The 13,446-nt window shown below is 44.4% G+C and overlaps 1 protein-coding gene across 2 annotated transcripts in view; it reads right to left on the reverse strand.

Annotated features, from left to right (window-relative positions):
* The window catches only part of LOC135558743 (catenin delta-2-like), a 142,946-nt gene that overhangs the window by 18,692 nt on the left and 110,808 nt on the right, over positions 1-13,446 (reverse strand). For both annotated transcript variants that reach the window (XM_064992829.1, XM_064992830.1), the window contains 3 exons: positions 10,582-10,714; positions 6,653-6,866; positions 2,139-2,322 (listed from right to left, as the gene is read on the reverse strand). In XM_064992829.1, the coding sequence (XP_064848901.1) occupies positions 2,139-2,322; positions 6,653-6,866; positions 10,582-10,714 (531 nt within the window). The remainder of the gene's footprint in view (positions 1-2,138; positions 2,323-6,652; positions 6,867-10,581; positions 10,715-13,446) is intronic.

Raw genomic sequence — 13,446 nt, forward strand, 5'->3', positions numbered from 1 at the left:
CATAAACATTAATAAATGAATGAATGTAGGCTATAGCTAAATAGTGTTAACGATAGTATAGTTTGACTCCATGACAAGACTGGCCCATCAGCCCCATTTCAGCCCATACTACCTATATAGTGTCCGGCTTTTGACAAGGGAATAGGGTGCCATTTGGGACACAGTCTCTGTCCTAAAGAGCTCCTCTCCGCTGCCCTTTAAATGTCAGGTCACTAAGAGTCTGTAATGATGCAGACAGCCTTGTCTTATAGGAGGCCTCTAGATGGACACCATGGCCATTATCTAAGGGTGCCAGCTGGTGGAGTTTGTGGCCAAAAGACAGGGAGATTATTGATGGCCTGTTTGTGACCCCGTCAGCACCTCCAGCACTTTGTAATGGGCCTGATGAACAAAGCCGGCCATTGATCAATCTAATCTATGTGTATCTGTTCTGTTCTGTTTCTTTCTTTTCTTCCAGTGATCAGTGAGTTGACCATAGAGGGGAGAGACAGGGTCTAGGAGGTGAGACACGGGGTCCTTTATCAGGTCGTTCCAACACAAACAGCAATCACTGTCCACTGACTCCCCCCCCCCAGGGTAGACCAGACGCAACAGATGACCCCAGAAATGAAAGGAAATTATACAAAAAAGGGAACATAGGTTTGTTGACTCTTTCATGAGCATGGGTGTGAAAGATAGAGATGGTGAGTGTGTTATCTTGCTGATCAGTCAGAACCATGGTCCTACTGGCAGACTTTCTCCCATTACACAGCAGTTGATGCCTGGCAAAGAGGCATCCTGTGGAGAATGAAAGTCAACTAGTGTGTTGCGTTGCTCCCTGTCAGCCATGGTGATTCTGTTCTTCCAGTGTAAGTGTCACATGATGAGGGACAAATGTGTGATGAGGCGGCAGGTGGCAAGGCATCTTGGTCCCGCACATTAAACATTCAATCAAAGCCCCTGTTCTGTTCTGTTCTGTTCCTTAACGACCCATGAAACAGATGAATTAGTCAGCTCAGCTCAGCTCAGGGATTTACTGTAAAGTCAGCCATCCCTCATCACAGGCAGACATTAAGACTCAGCACATTTCACTTACAGCGGAATTCCTCCCACTTCACGCTGCTGCACTGCTGATTGGTTGTGCTGCAGAGGACTACCTGTCTGGGTGCCAATGGGAATGGAACATGTCCTCACAAAGCCCGACCTCCCTTTCATTAATCACTTCCTGCTTTGAGAAGGTAATGTGTGCACATTAAAATAGACCCCAAGCCTTTGTTTTCTTTCCATCAACTATTAGCAGGTAATACCACAACAGAGAAGCGGTGACATATTGCACAGAGAGGGTAATGCACTGTAGCTAAAATGAATAACCCTAGAATGAGCAGACAGGCAATGTATTAGCTAAGATCTCATTATTCTCCTTCACAGACGCTTCTCCTGCTGGTATGCAGGGGACGAGGTCCCAGATATCAAGAGTTGAAACACTTGACACACAGCCAATTGTCTTCCGATGCCAGCGTTATAACCAGAAAGCCCTTTGACAATATTCCAGAAGTATAGAACGCTTTAATGCAGAGCAGGCATCTTTAAGCCTCAAATAGAGCTGACATGGCGTTTTCACACAACATCCCTCATAATGTGGGTAATTATAAACATGATACATGGGTTCACATTATCAGTCTGACACTTGTGGCATTCATTGTCTGTGATAAAACTTCCTTGATCAATAACCCTCATTTGTGAAGTCAATAGTCACAATGAGAACAAAGCTTCCAAAGTATTCATGTGTGAAAGAGCAATGTGTTACATACTGCATTACCAACACAAAGGAACAAGCCAGGGATCGACAAAGCAGGAAGATATTGACCTAGTAGAAGCCGACTGCTCTCAATAAAATCTACCCAGAGAAGAAGAGTTCAAGTTCCCAGAAGAGACCTTACCACCCATTGCATGTAAACTCAAGAGTTAACATACGCTGTCATGACTTGTGAACTTCTGACCCTGCCACTGTGCTATCGCTCCTGCTTTGCTTTGGGGTCTATGATGGGTAACTGTAAAGGACTTAGTGACAACTGCTGATGTAAAAAGCTAGCAAATACATTTGATTGATTGATTGATTGATTGATTGATTGACCCGAGGATCTAGTAAGAGTACTGACCTGAGGCAGCCAGTGGCATTGCGGAGCACCTGGGAGGAGTGCAAGTGCAGCTTGCGGTCCTCCTGATGGGGCGAGGTATCCCAGCCCGAGTGGGGGATGATGACAGCGTTGGTCAGCACGGCCAGAGCATCCTGGATAATGGGCATCTTCAGGGCATCACACGACGACAGGTTCCACAGCACACCTGAACACAGAACATCAGATAGGATAAGATGTTAACAGTGATTTAACGTGGGAGAATGGTCAGGAGGTATATTGCGCACATGAGAGTGGAAACGGTGCTGAATCGTACAGACTTTGTGAAGAAAAAAAGTTGAATATACCTCCTCTGAAATTGAAATAAGGATAATGTGTGACAACATTTTTCGAAACACTGAAAAGATACGGTAAGATTCTATAAATGTTTAATTACTTGTCATGCATATGTTCACAAAAGAGCATATTGCAGCCCCTAGTTTTGATTTAGTGAGAGGCCGTCAGGATTGTGCAATAAACTGGTCACCGAGGGCTTCATAGATTTGGATAATTTTTTCTGTAATTTCATGTGCAACCAGCCAACCTACCAATTACATTCCAAGCCAGCGGCTTTGGCACAGACTGTATGCGTAACCTACACAGAGACAGGGAGGAAGCTCTCTCTCTGCAGCTGGGCTCTCCTCTTTCCTCTTTAACCACACTGACTACGACTTCAGTCTTCCTCCTCAATCTCGGGTGCTTTGCTGAACACTGAACAGAGGCACTACGTGTCCACAGAGAGTATCTCACATCCCAGTTTACATATAATTTCAACTGAACCTGAATTACAGCAGCTGTATGATGATACCAAAATAACATTCCTCATAATACACTGAACAAAAATATAAACGCAACATGCAACAATTTCAAAATGTTACGGAGTTACAGTTCATATAAGGAAATCAGTCAATTGAAAGAAATTCATTAGGCCCTAATCTATGGATTTCACATGACTGGGAATACAGATATGCATATGTTGGTCACAGATACGGGGTGTGGATCAGAAAATCAGTCCGTATCTGGTGTGACCACTATTTGCCTCATGCAGCGCGACACATCTCCTTCACATAGAGTTGATCAGGCTGTTGATTGTGGCCTGTAGAATGTTGTCCCACTCCTCTTCAATGGCTGTGCGAAGTTGCTGGATAATGGCAGTAACTGGAACACGCTGTCATACAGTTCAATCCAGAGCATCCCAAACATGCTCAATGGGTGACATGTCTGGTGAGTATGCAAGCCATGGAAGAACTGGAACATTTTCAGCTTCCAGGAATTGTGTCCAGATCCTTGTGACATGGGACCGCGTATTATCGTGCTGAAACATGAGGTGATGGCGACGGATGAATGGCATGACAATGGGTCTCAGGATTTCATCAAAGTATCTCTGTGCATTGAAATTGTCATCAATAATATGCAATTGTGTTCATTGTCCGTAGCTTATGCCTGCCCATACCATAATCTCACCGCCACCATGGGTCAATCGGTTCAAAACGTTGATATTGCTGATGTCACCCACATGACGCCATACACATTGTCTGCAATCTGCCCGGTACAGTTGAAACCGGGATTCATCCGTGAAGAGCACACTTCCCCAGCGTGCCAGTGGCCATCAAAGGTGAGCATTTGGCCAGTTGTTTTCGACGTCGAACTGCAGTCAAGTCAAAACCCTGGCTTCCCTGAGACGATTTCTGACAGTTTGTACAGAACATCTTGGGTTGTGCAAACCCACAGTTTCATCAGCTGTCTAGGTGGCTGGCGTCAGACAATCCCGTAGGTGAAAAAGCTGGACGTGAAGGTCCTGGGCTGGAATGGTTACATGTGGTCTGCGGTTGTGAGGCCGGTTGGACGTACTGCCAAATTCTCTAAAACAACATCGGAGGAGGCTTATGGTAGAGAAATTAACATTCCATTTTCTGGCAACAGCTCTGGAGAGCATTCCTGCAGTTAGCATGTCAATTGCACGCTCCCTCAAAACTTGAGACATCTGTGGCATTGTGTTATATGACAAAACTTCACATTTTAGAGTGGATTTTTATTGTCCCCGGCACAAAGTGCACCTGTAATGATCAGCTTCTTTATATGCCACACCTGTCAAGTGGATTAATTATCTAGGCAAAGGAAAAATGCTCACTAACAGGGATATAAACTATTTTGTCAACGAAATTTGAGAGAAATAGGCTTTTAGTGAGTATGGAACATTTTATTTCAGCTCATGAAAAATGGGACAGTTGCGTTTATATTTTTGTTAAGTATAATAAAAAGACATGTGTCACCATAAATTGCTTTCAATAGGATGTGGTCGGAACATTGTGACTCTGCCATGGATGGTGTTAAGGGGTGAGCAGCCGCTGTCAGCCAAAGGTCGAGATACACACACAGCACAAGAGCTGGCCAATTATCTATAAGAGGAGAGAGGAAGGGGGAGGAGGAGGAAGAGGAGAGGGTCCTTCACTCCACAACACTCCATACCACTGTGATTTGTTGAGAGGGCTCACACACACACACACACACAGATTGTAATGACCTTGACAGCTGGCCCAACACATTATAATTCTTGTTGACCTTCACCGTGTCATGTCCCTCCCAGGACACTGTAGCATTTATGATTGCAATTACCAGTGATGAGGCAGACAGTCACTCTTCACCCGTTCCTCTCACAACAACAATGTAATTACACAGATCTACTTTCGTCTTATCAGTTATGTTGGGATGTTGACCTTGTGGTCTGCTCTGCATCTAAATAACTAGCTGCGTTGCTCATAATTAGTGGAGACAGTAATCTTACAGAGAGCATCACTTTACCGCGCTCGGGGCGGCGCACAACATTTCTGTGTTTTCAAAAATGAAAGGGCTGCTGCCTAGAGTGGCGGCAGGCTCGGCGCATAATAACTACCTATAACATATTTTTTTATTTCGCCTGACAGATGAAAGAGGTTAATTGCCTCAGCCTTACATCATCGGGGAGGAAATGCGGTGCGGGGGGTGCTAGGTGGGGAGCGAGAGCATCATTACATGGGGAGAAAGTGGGCCGTTTGCAGAACTGGACCAAAATTAACTCTACAGGGGGCCGTGGAAGGTGAGGGCACTGTGCAGGTTGTCAAGGTGACGGAAATGGAATTTGAGGAAGGAGCCTGTTGTTTTTATGTGGTTCAGGTGAGGCAGCCGCCGTGTCGTGAGCCCGCAGTCAAGTGGCAAAGGACTGATTCAGTGCAGATGACGTTCTAATTAAATCAGCCACTCTATAGTGAGCCACCAGGGTACCAAATGTACACGGGGTGTACAGAGCATCCCAGTATGTCTATGAATTGTTGTCTGTAGATGGCTGTACATTTCTACATTTCAATCTCATCCAACTACTCTACTTTTCAATTAATTTACCCCAAGAACTACAGAAGGACAACTTGATTAACCATAATCCAGCATGACCACATCTCATTCACCCCTCCACTAAACTAGACTAATTGCGTCCTGGCTGTGTAAGTGCAGCAACATGGGTCCCTGATGTCACTTGGAGTCCAGGACACAATCCACATCTCTAATCTCAGGAGACAAGAAAGCTGCCATTTAAAAGAGCTTTATTCCCGCTAAATAATCATCTTTAGCTCCCAAGGGGGGTGGTTGCTAGAGCAGCAGAGAAAACAACAACCTGGCTTGGCTTCCTGTGATGTCATAAACCGCCGCTACCGCTTCCCTAAGTAGGGTGCCTCCTGGCAGTCGGTGGCACAGGGAAGGCTGGGAGATGGAGAGAATCGGGTAAATAGTCCCGTTAATCCCTGCCCAGTCACAGGGAGGGAAGAGGAGGCGCAGGCGGTCACTGTGACTCTGATTTAAACAGCCAGAAGAGAAGAAGTGAAGAGGCAGAATTCCTCTGGGCCGGGAAGGTTTTCTGATGCCTGATTAATTTGTGACAGGAGGGACTCTGTGTTCCGTGCGTTGAACTGCTTTCTCATTTATATGGTAATCTCCTTTAAGACAGCACCAGCACAAATCGTTTATTTCCAACGCATTTCCAGGCTCAGAATCCTCTCTACAGTAAAAAATAAAATAATGCGCTCTATAAACATGACAAGGGATTTAACCTCTCACTTGTTATTGACTAAGTACATTTAGGCAATGTTTCAATTAGAACAGCACTCCTTTAATAGATAATAGCACCATGCAAATATTACATCATATTGTATTTAATAAAATATAGGAATTTTCTATCCAGTAAGTCATTTGCGGATATTAGTTTTAACCACTGCTTAACCACCACTAAGGATGTTGATGTGAAATGTCCCTTTGTGATTCTTCACCACTATAGCCTTCAGTAGTTGTTAGTTATCCAGCTCCCAGTACCAATGTCCTATTAAATTCAGCTTGTGTATAAACTCTAGATATAAGAATCCAGGTAAAATGCTTAATAACTTTCTATAAGCAGGTATGAGCCTTTATAATGTCATAGAGCAAGGCTATGTTATGTCTCTCTTTGTAAAAACCTAGCACCAAACTCTGTTCACCTGTAAGCAGCTCCCTGATCTCCACATCGGTGGTCTTCCTCAGCAGGCGGACCAGGGCTGGGATCCCGCCGCAGTTCTTCAGGGCGATCTTGTTGTCATCGTTGGCCTTTCCGTACACCAGGTTTCTCAGAGCTCCACAGGCGCTGCGGTGCACGTCGGTCATCCTGTGATCCAGCAGATCCACCAGCAGCTGGATTCCTCCCTGCCTTCGGATCTGGTGAGAGGAACAGGGAGAGGAGAGAAAAGGAGGACGTTAGTGGATCATAACGAATCGATCAAGACTAGATCAAAATTAATAGATAGACAAAGAACAGTACAAACATGCATGCGATTGTGTAGCTGGCTACGGTTCTAGACAGTTCAATTTTACAAACTGTCTGCCACAGAAGTCATCTATAGTTTTCAGTATTGAGAACAATATCCCTGGAGGCATCCCTATGAATCCTGTTCTTTATTTCACTCAGGTACCTTTCCTCTATAAATCAACGAGAGCCAGATCAGACAGTTCCTTCCTCCCTCATTACTCTAGAGCAGGGGTCCTCAAATCCTACCCTACAAGGTCCGGAGCCTGCTGCTTTTCTGTTCTACCTAATAATGAATTGCTGTAGACCTGTTGTCCCAGGTCTAAATCAGTCCCTGATTAGAGGGGAACAATGAAAAGACGCAGTGGAAGTGGCTTCGAGGTCCAGAGTTGAGCTTGAGGGCTCTAGAGTCACGTGGCTGCATATTAGTGCTGAACGATTAGTGCTTTTTGAGGTCGGTTCAGTTTCGGTTCGATTATATTTATGTTTCATTATTTACATTAAATGCGCTATGCATTATGTGGGTTGAATGCTGTAACAACATAGAATAAAACAAATAAATAAAAGTCCCATGATGGTAGTGACTGCCTATTACTGTGTATCACTTATTAATCATAATTTATTCACATTACTTTACTTTAATAAAATGTTATACATTTGTTTATTTGATTACTTTATTATTTAATTTCAAATCATCATCTCTATAGAGCTGCTTCCTATGCTGTCTGACAAAATCACTATTTTCTTCAAAGTAAATAAGGCATACTTTTATGAATGTTTAATACCAACTATCAATCCCTTAGATCATGTACTTTCAGGTAGAGATACTTTGCGAAGCAACAGCTGCTCTCTATATTACCTCAAGATCGCGCATTATTCTATATTCCGTAGCACGCGTAAAAGAAACACACACCGGACGCAATGGATCATGGTCATTGTAGTTCATTAATATGTTTTCTGCGCTAAACTATGTAGAATATTGGCCTGTTGGAAACTACAACTAACTCCCAACTACATAGCAAAGTTTAGACAGGATTGATTTATCTCTAGAAAAACTGCAATGTGTGCATTGAGCTCACAGAAAAAAAAGAACTAAATGGAATTCAAATAATTCAACCAATGTCGGTCAGTTGTTTATAAATGAAAAAATAACAGACATTTTGGTTCATCTGCACACAGGCAGACAGGCCAAGGAAACACTGTCACAGTGCGACAGAGGACAGAGTGACATATTGACAGAGTGACAGAGGAAGTGAGATAAGACGACCAGGTAGAGTGTCACAAACATACGTACAGACGTGTGCGTACACACGCACACCAGGGGAGTTGTGCCAACAGTCAGCAGATGTGCTGCTAGGCCCAACAGAATGGATCAGCACTGCTGCTCTTGCTGCCCATCTCAACTCCAATTAAACACAGAGGAGAAAAACCATTACAAATCAGAGCCTGTTTATCTGGTTGCTCTGTTGGCAAAGGTGATAGACACTGGCTCACAAGATTGCAGGCTACATACAGTACATGCTGCCATTATCCAGTGCATGCTGTATATTCCCTTCTGTTTATGAAGACACTGACTTACTATATACAAATGTCCCTCCTTCATCTCCATTGCTCTACTGTTACTAAAATAGAGTGCCCATTAAATAGTAATTTCCTTCACACAGCCTTCTGCTCCAAAAATAACCAAGATACTGCTAGGCGAGACAAGGTACCATGATGACACACACAGCTACAGTGCATCGCCTCGCAGTACTATAAATACACGACATGGCCAGAAGTATGTGGACACTGCTTGTCGAAAGTCTAATTCCAAAATCATGGGCATTAATATGGAGTTGTCCCCCTTTTGTTGCTAATACTAGATGTGGGAACATCACAAGAGCATTAGTGAGGTCGGGCACTGATGTTTGGCGGTTAGGCCTGGCTCGCAGTCGGCGTTCCAATTCATCCTGAAGGTGTTCAATGGGGTTGAGGTCAGGGCTCTGTGCAGGCCAGTCAAATTCTCCCACACCAATCTCGACAAACCATTTTTGTATGGACCTCGTGCAAAAGGGCATTGTCATGCTGAAACAGGATAGGGCCTTCCCCAAAGTGTTGCCACAAAGTTGAAAGCACAGAATCGTCTAGAATGACATTGTATGCTGTTGCGTTAAGATTTCCCTTCACTGGAACTAAGTGGCCTAGCCCGAACCATGAAAAACAGCCACAGACAATTATTCCTCCTCCACCAAACTTTACAGTTGGCACTATGCATTGGGGCAGGTAGCGTTCTCCTGGCTTCCACCAAACCTAGATTCGTCCGTCGGACGAATGGTGAAGCGTGATTCATCACTCCAGAGAACATGTTTCCACTGCTCCAGAGTCCAATGGCGGGTTTCAAACCACTCCAGCCAACGCTTGGCATTGCACATGGTGATCTTAGGCTTGTGTACGGCTGCTCGGCCATCAAAACCCATTTCATGAAGCTCCCGATGAACAGTTCTTGTGCTGACGTTGCTTCCAGAGGCAGTTTGGAACTCAGTAGTGAGTGTTGCAACCGAGGATAAACAATTTTTACACGTTACACGCTACAGCACTCGGCGGTTTGCTCCAAGAAGTTTCCACTTCACAATAACAGCATTTACAGTTGACCTGGGCAGCACTAGCAGGGAAGAAATTTGACAAACTGACTTGTTGGAAAGGTGGCATCCTATGACAGGGCCACGTTGAAAGTCACTGAGCTCTTCAGTAAGGCCATTCTTCTGCCAATGTTTGTCTATGGAGATTGCATGGCTGTGTGCTCGATTTCATACACCTGTCAGCAATGAGCTGAAATAGCCGAGTCCACTAATTTGAAGGGGTGTCCACATATATACAGTATATCACTGTAAGTGTGTTTATATCTGTGTGTGTGTGCCTATGTGTGTGATTGCCAAGGTGTGTGCGTGTGTGTGTGTGTGTGTCTGCCCATGCTGCCTGTGATATATCTGTCTGAGAGAGGCGATGAGATGAGCATCAGCAGTGTTCCAGGAAAAGGTATCTGCTGACCTAATGACTTTCTTCCAATCCCTCCAAGACAGCATCTCACTTGCAACTCATCCCTCCATCTCCACCTCCCTCCACCTCACCATCCCTCCACCTCACCATCCCTCCACCTCACCATCCCTCCACCTCACCATCCCTCCACCTCACCCAGCCAACGTCCCCACATATCACACACAGACATGACACCACCAAGCTATCCAACATTAGGATGAGGAAAGTCAGGTGAGGCAAGATCAGGCAATACTATCTGACCATTAATGTGAGGAGAATTCACAATTCTAGCACCTGGGATAGATCCTGAGCTAGAATTGTGAATTATTTTCGAAAAAGGTTTCACAAAAGGTATAGATTGTAGATGATGTACTGAACATGAAGGTGGAGGCGGACTTTGCTATGTTTCATAAGTTTCAAATGAAACAGCAGCTGCCCAGGGCCATCCCACTGACCGATTCTGACTTTTTTTACGCCCAATGTGTTAGCCACGGATTTAACAACTTTATGGGGCATATACATTTCATAATGTGTAGCAGTGGATGCAGGTGTCCCCGCTAGCACATGGCAGTAGAAATGTATGAGTAGCCATATCGGCCTGGTGCAGGTTACCTCAGACTTGATCTTGTTGTCTCCGAAGCACAGGTGTTGGAGGTAGGCTGCAGCGTTGGACTGGACCGAGGGGAACTGGTGTTGCAGCATCTGAATCACCTCAGGCAGCTCTGGGTCTCTCCAGCCAAACTCCCTGCAGGGGACCACGGGAAACACAGGGATGAATACAGAACAGCACTGGATCTGTACAGGCAACTGCGTCCTAAATGGCACCTTATTCCCTATTTAGTGCACTACTTTTGACCAGGGCCCATAAGGTAGTGCACCACATAGGGAATAGAGTGCCATTTGGAACTCAGAACAAGCATCGCAATACAGTGCTAAACAAAACACTCACTCACTGTCTATTATACTGCAATCTTCAATCTATCTTTTCAGATGACTGCAATCTGGTGATTACTGTACATGGTAAATTGCAGAAGCTGTTGCGGTGGTAATTCCTATAAGTGGTGTTTTGGTATAATGTCATTTCTGCATTACAGAAAATAATAAGGCACCTTTTTGTTCTCTCTTTCTTTTGAATGCCTTTGGTTTGGTTTATTGTGTGTGTAGCAATGTTCATCTATGACTACTCAGTCAGACACTAAGGTTACATTGCATTGAGGTTCACTTACAGAGCAGAAAAACAGTGACACATGACATATGCATTGTCCATTTAAAACAAACATCGGCATGAATAATGAACAAAGTAATATGCTTGTTGAGCATGAAAAAGCTTGCGTGTGTGTGACATATTTGCCAAACAAACCACCCCCATAGCACATAGCCCCCATAGTGTGAAAAGAAAAACATTTTAGATCTAAGAGATATTCAAACCAAGAACGAGGCTTGTTTTCTATTCCCACAAGTTCTGAATTAAATCATTCACTAGAGAATGATAAAGGCTAGAACTGAATCCCTACTCTTGGCGAATGAGAGATACTTTCATCCAGCATTATCCTCTGGCGATGCGAGCGATGGTGCTTTAGTGCGTTAGCCTGAGGCTAGCTATGGACTGTCAGAGCACCCTGTCATCCCCCTGACCACCGTGTTACCCCACTACCACACCTCTCTTATCGGCACACCTACAGAGACAGACAGACAAAGAGGGAGAGACAGAGGGAGAAAGAGAGACACACACTGGTGCAAAGGCAGTACCCTCCCTGTACACACCTTCCAGCACCTGTCCAACCTCAAACCATCACAGCTGTCTGCAATCAGGCCTTTTAGTTTGTCAGTTAGCTCTCTCACTGACAACACAGATGCCCCAGTTCTGGCTTCTCAACTCCACATGTCACCGGCTCTCAAAGACCGAGAATCAATTGCATTAACGAGTGGGTTCACGTAAGAGAGAAACAGAGAGAGAGAGAGTTTTGATGAGGGAGAGACATGTGCGAGAGAGAGAGAGAGAGAGAGAGAGAGAGAGAGAGAGAAATGTGAGGAGGGAGATGAGGGGGGAATATATAGATGTGAGAGAGAAGGAGAGATGTGTGAGGGAGCGAGAGAGAGAGCAAGCGAGAGAGAGGGTGTGAGAGAGATGAAAACTAGGAACAGAGAGCTAATTCTGATCCAAAAGGCTTGGAAGCTGCGGAGCCGCCACAGTCAGTGATGTACACACTACGACGGGTAAGAGCCTCAGGAACATTTCATCTCCTCACAATCCTTCTCCCAGCAATACCAACCACTACTAACGTGAGAAAGGGAGAAATGGAAGAAGCCACGACCATTTACAAAGAAAGAGAAATGTTAACTTTCAAAAAGGTCAACGGCGTGATGGGGGTCTAGTTCGGATTCTCTCTGACCTCAATCACATAAAACAAAAGCCAGATAAATAAAACACCAGGGAGCCCAGCTCTCAACGTCTCTTCTGAGCCTCTTCAGAACTGTCACAATGAAAGTGGTGTTTCAAACGGTAGGGGAGCAGTGTACCAACCAAACACTGTGGAATATCATTCCATTTCCAGAATACATGGTCAGTTGTGAAGACTCCCTGCACCCTTCTACCAAGCATCTTAACCCCACACTAGTGGGCACTGGGCATGCTCAGTACAGTTCCGGCATTAGCTAGGCTCCACTGTTACCCAACTGAGCACTTATTGTTGAGTGATTGGAGCTGACTGGTGTGCAGTCGTCAGAAATGATTTCCCGTGAATATAATTCATCAAAGGGAATGAATGCAGAGGAGCGGGGAGGGATTGAGATCCTTTTGTTTCAAAAAAATTGACCAATGGGAGAAAGTACGTTTCAAAAGTTGATTTTTTTTCTCCTCTCATCGCTGATGATTATCACATACTCTGTGGTGTGTCCCTGTGAAGCATGGTTGCATTAGCAAATACTTTCATCCATAACCATATTAATCTGTCTATTAACCAGTGGTGTAAAGTATTTACAGTACATTCAGAAAGTATTCAGACCCCTTGATGTTTTCCACATTTTGTTACATTACTGTAACGCCTGTCGTCGGAAGGAGAGGACCAAAGCGCAGCGTGAAAAGTGTTCATGATTTTTTTTATTATCAAAAAACACTCGAACAAAGTAGCAAAACGAAAGCGAACAGTTCTGTCAGATAACAGAGACTAAACAGAAAATAACTACCCACAAACACAGGTGGGAAAAAAGGCTGCCTAAGTATGATCCCCAATCAGAGACAACTATAGACAACTGCCTCTGATTGGGAACCATACTCGGCAAAAATAAAAAATAGACAACATAGAATGTCCACCCCAAATCGAGAAATAAAAAGGCTCTAAGGTCAGGGCGTGACAATTACAGCCTTATTCTGAAATTGATTAAATTGATTGTCCCCCCCCCCCTTGTCAATCTACACACAATACCCCATAATGACGAAGCAAAAACAGATGATTTTAAATGTTGTCAAATGTATTA

The sequence above is a fragment of the Oncorhynchus masou genome, chromosome 17 (genome assembly GCF_036934945.1).
Source record: "Oncorhynchus masou masou isolate Uvic2021 chromosome 17, UVic_Omas_1.1, whole genome shotgun sequence".
In the NCBI taxonomy this organism is placed as follows: domain Eukaryota; kingdom Metazoa; phylum Chordata; class Actinopteri; order Salmoniformes; family Salmonidae; genus Oncorhynchus; species Oncorhynchus masou.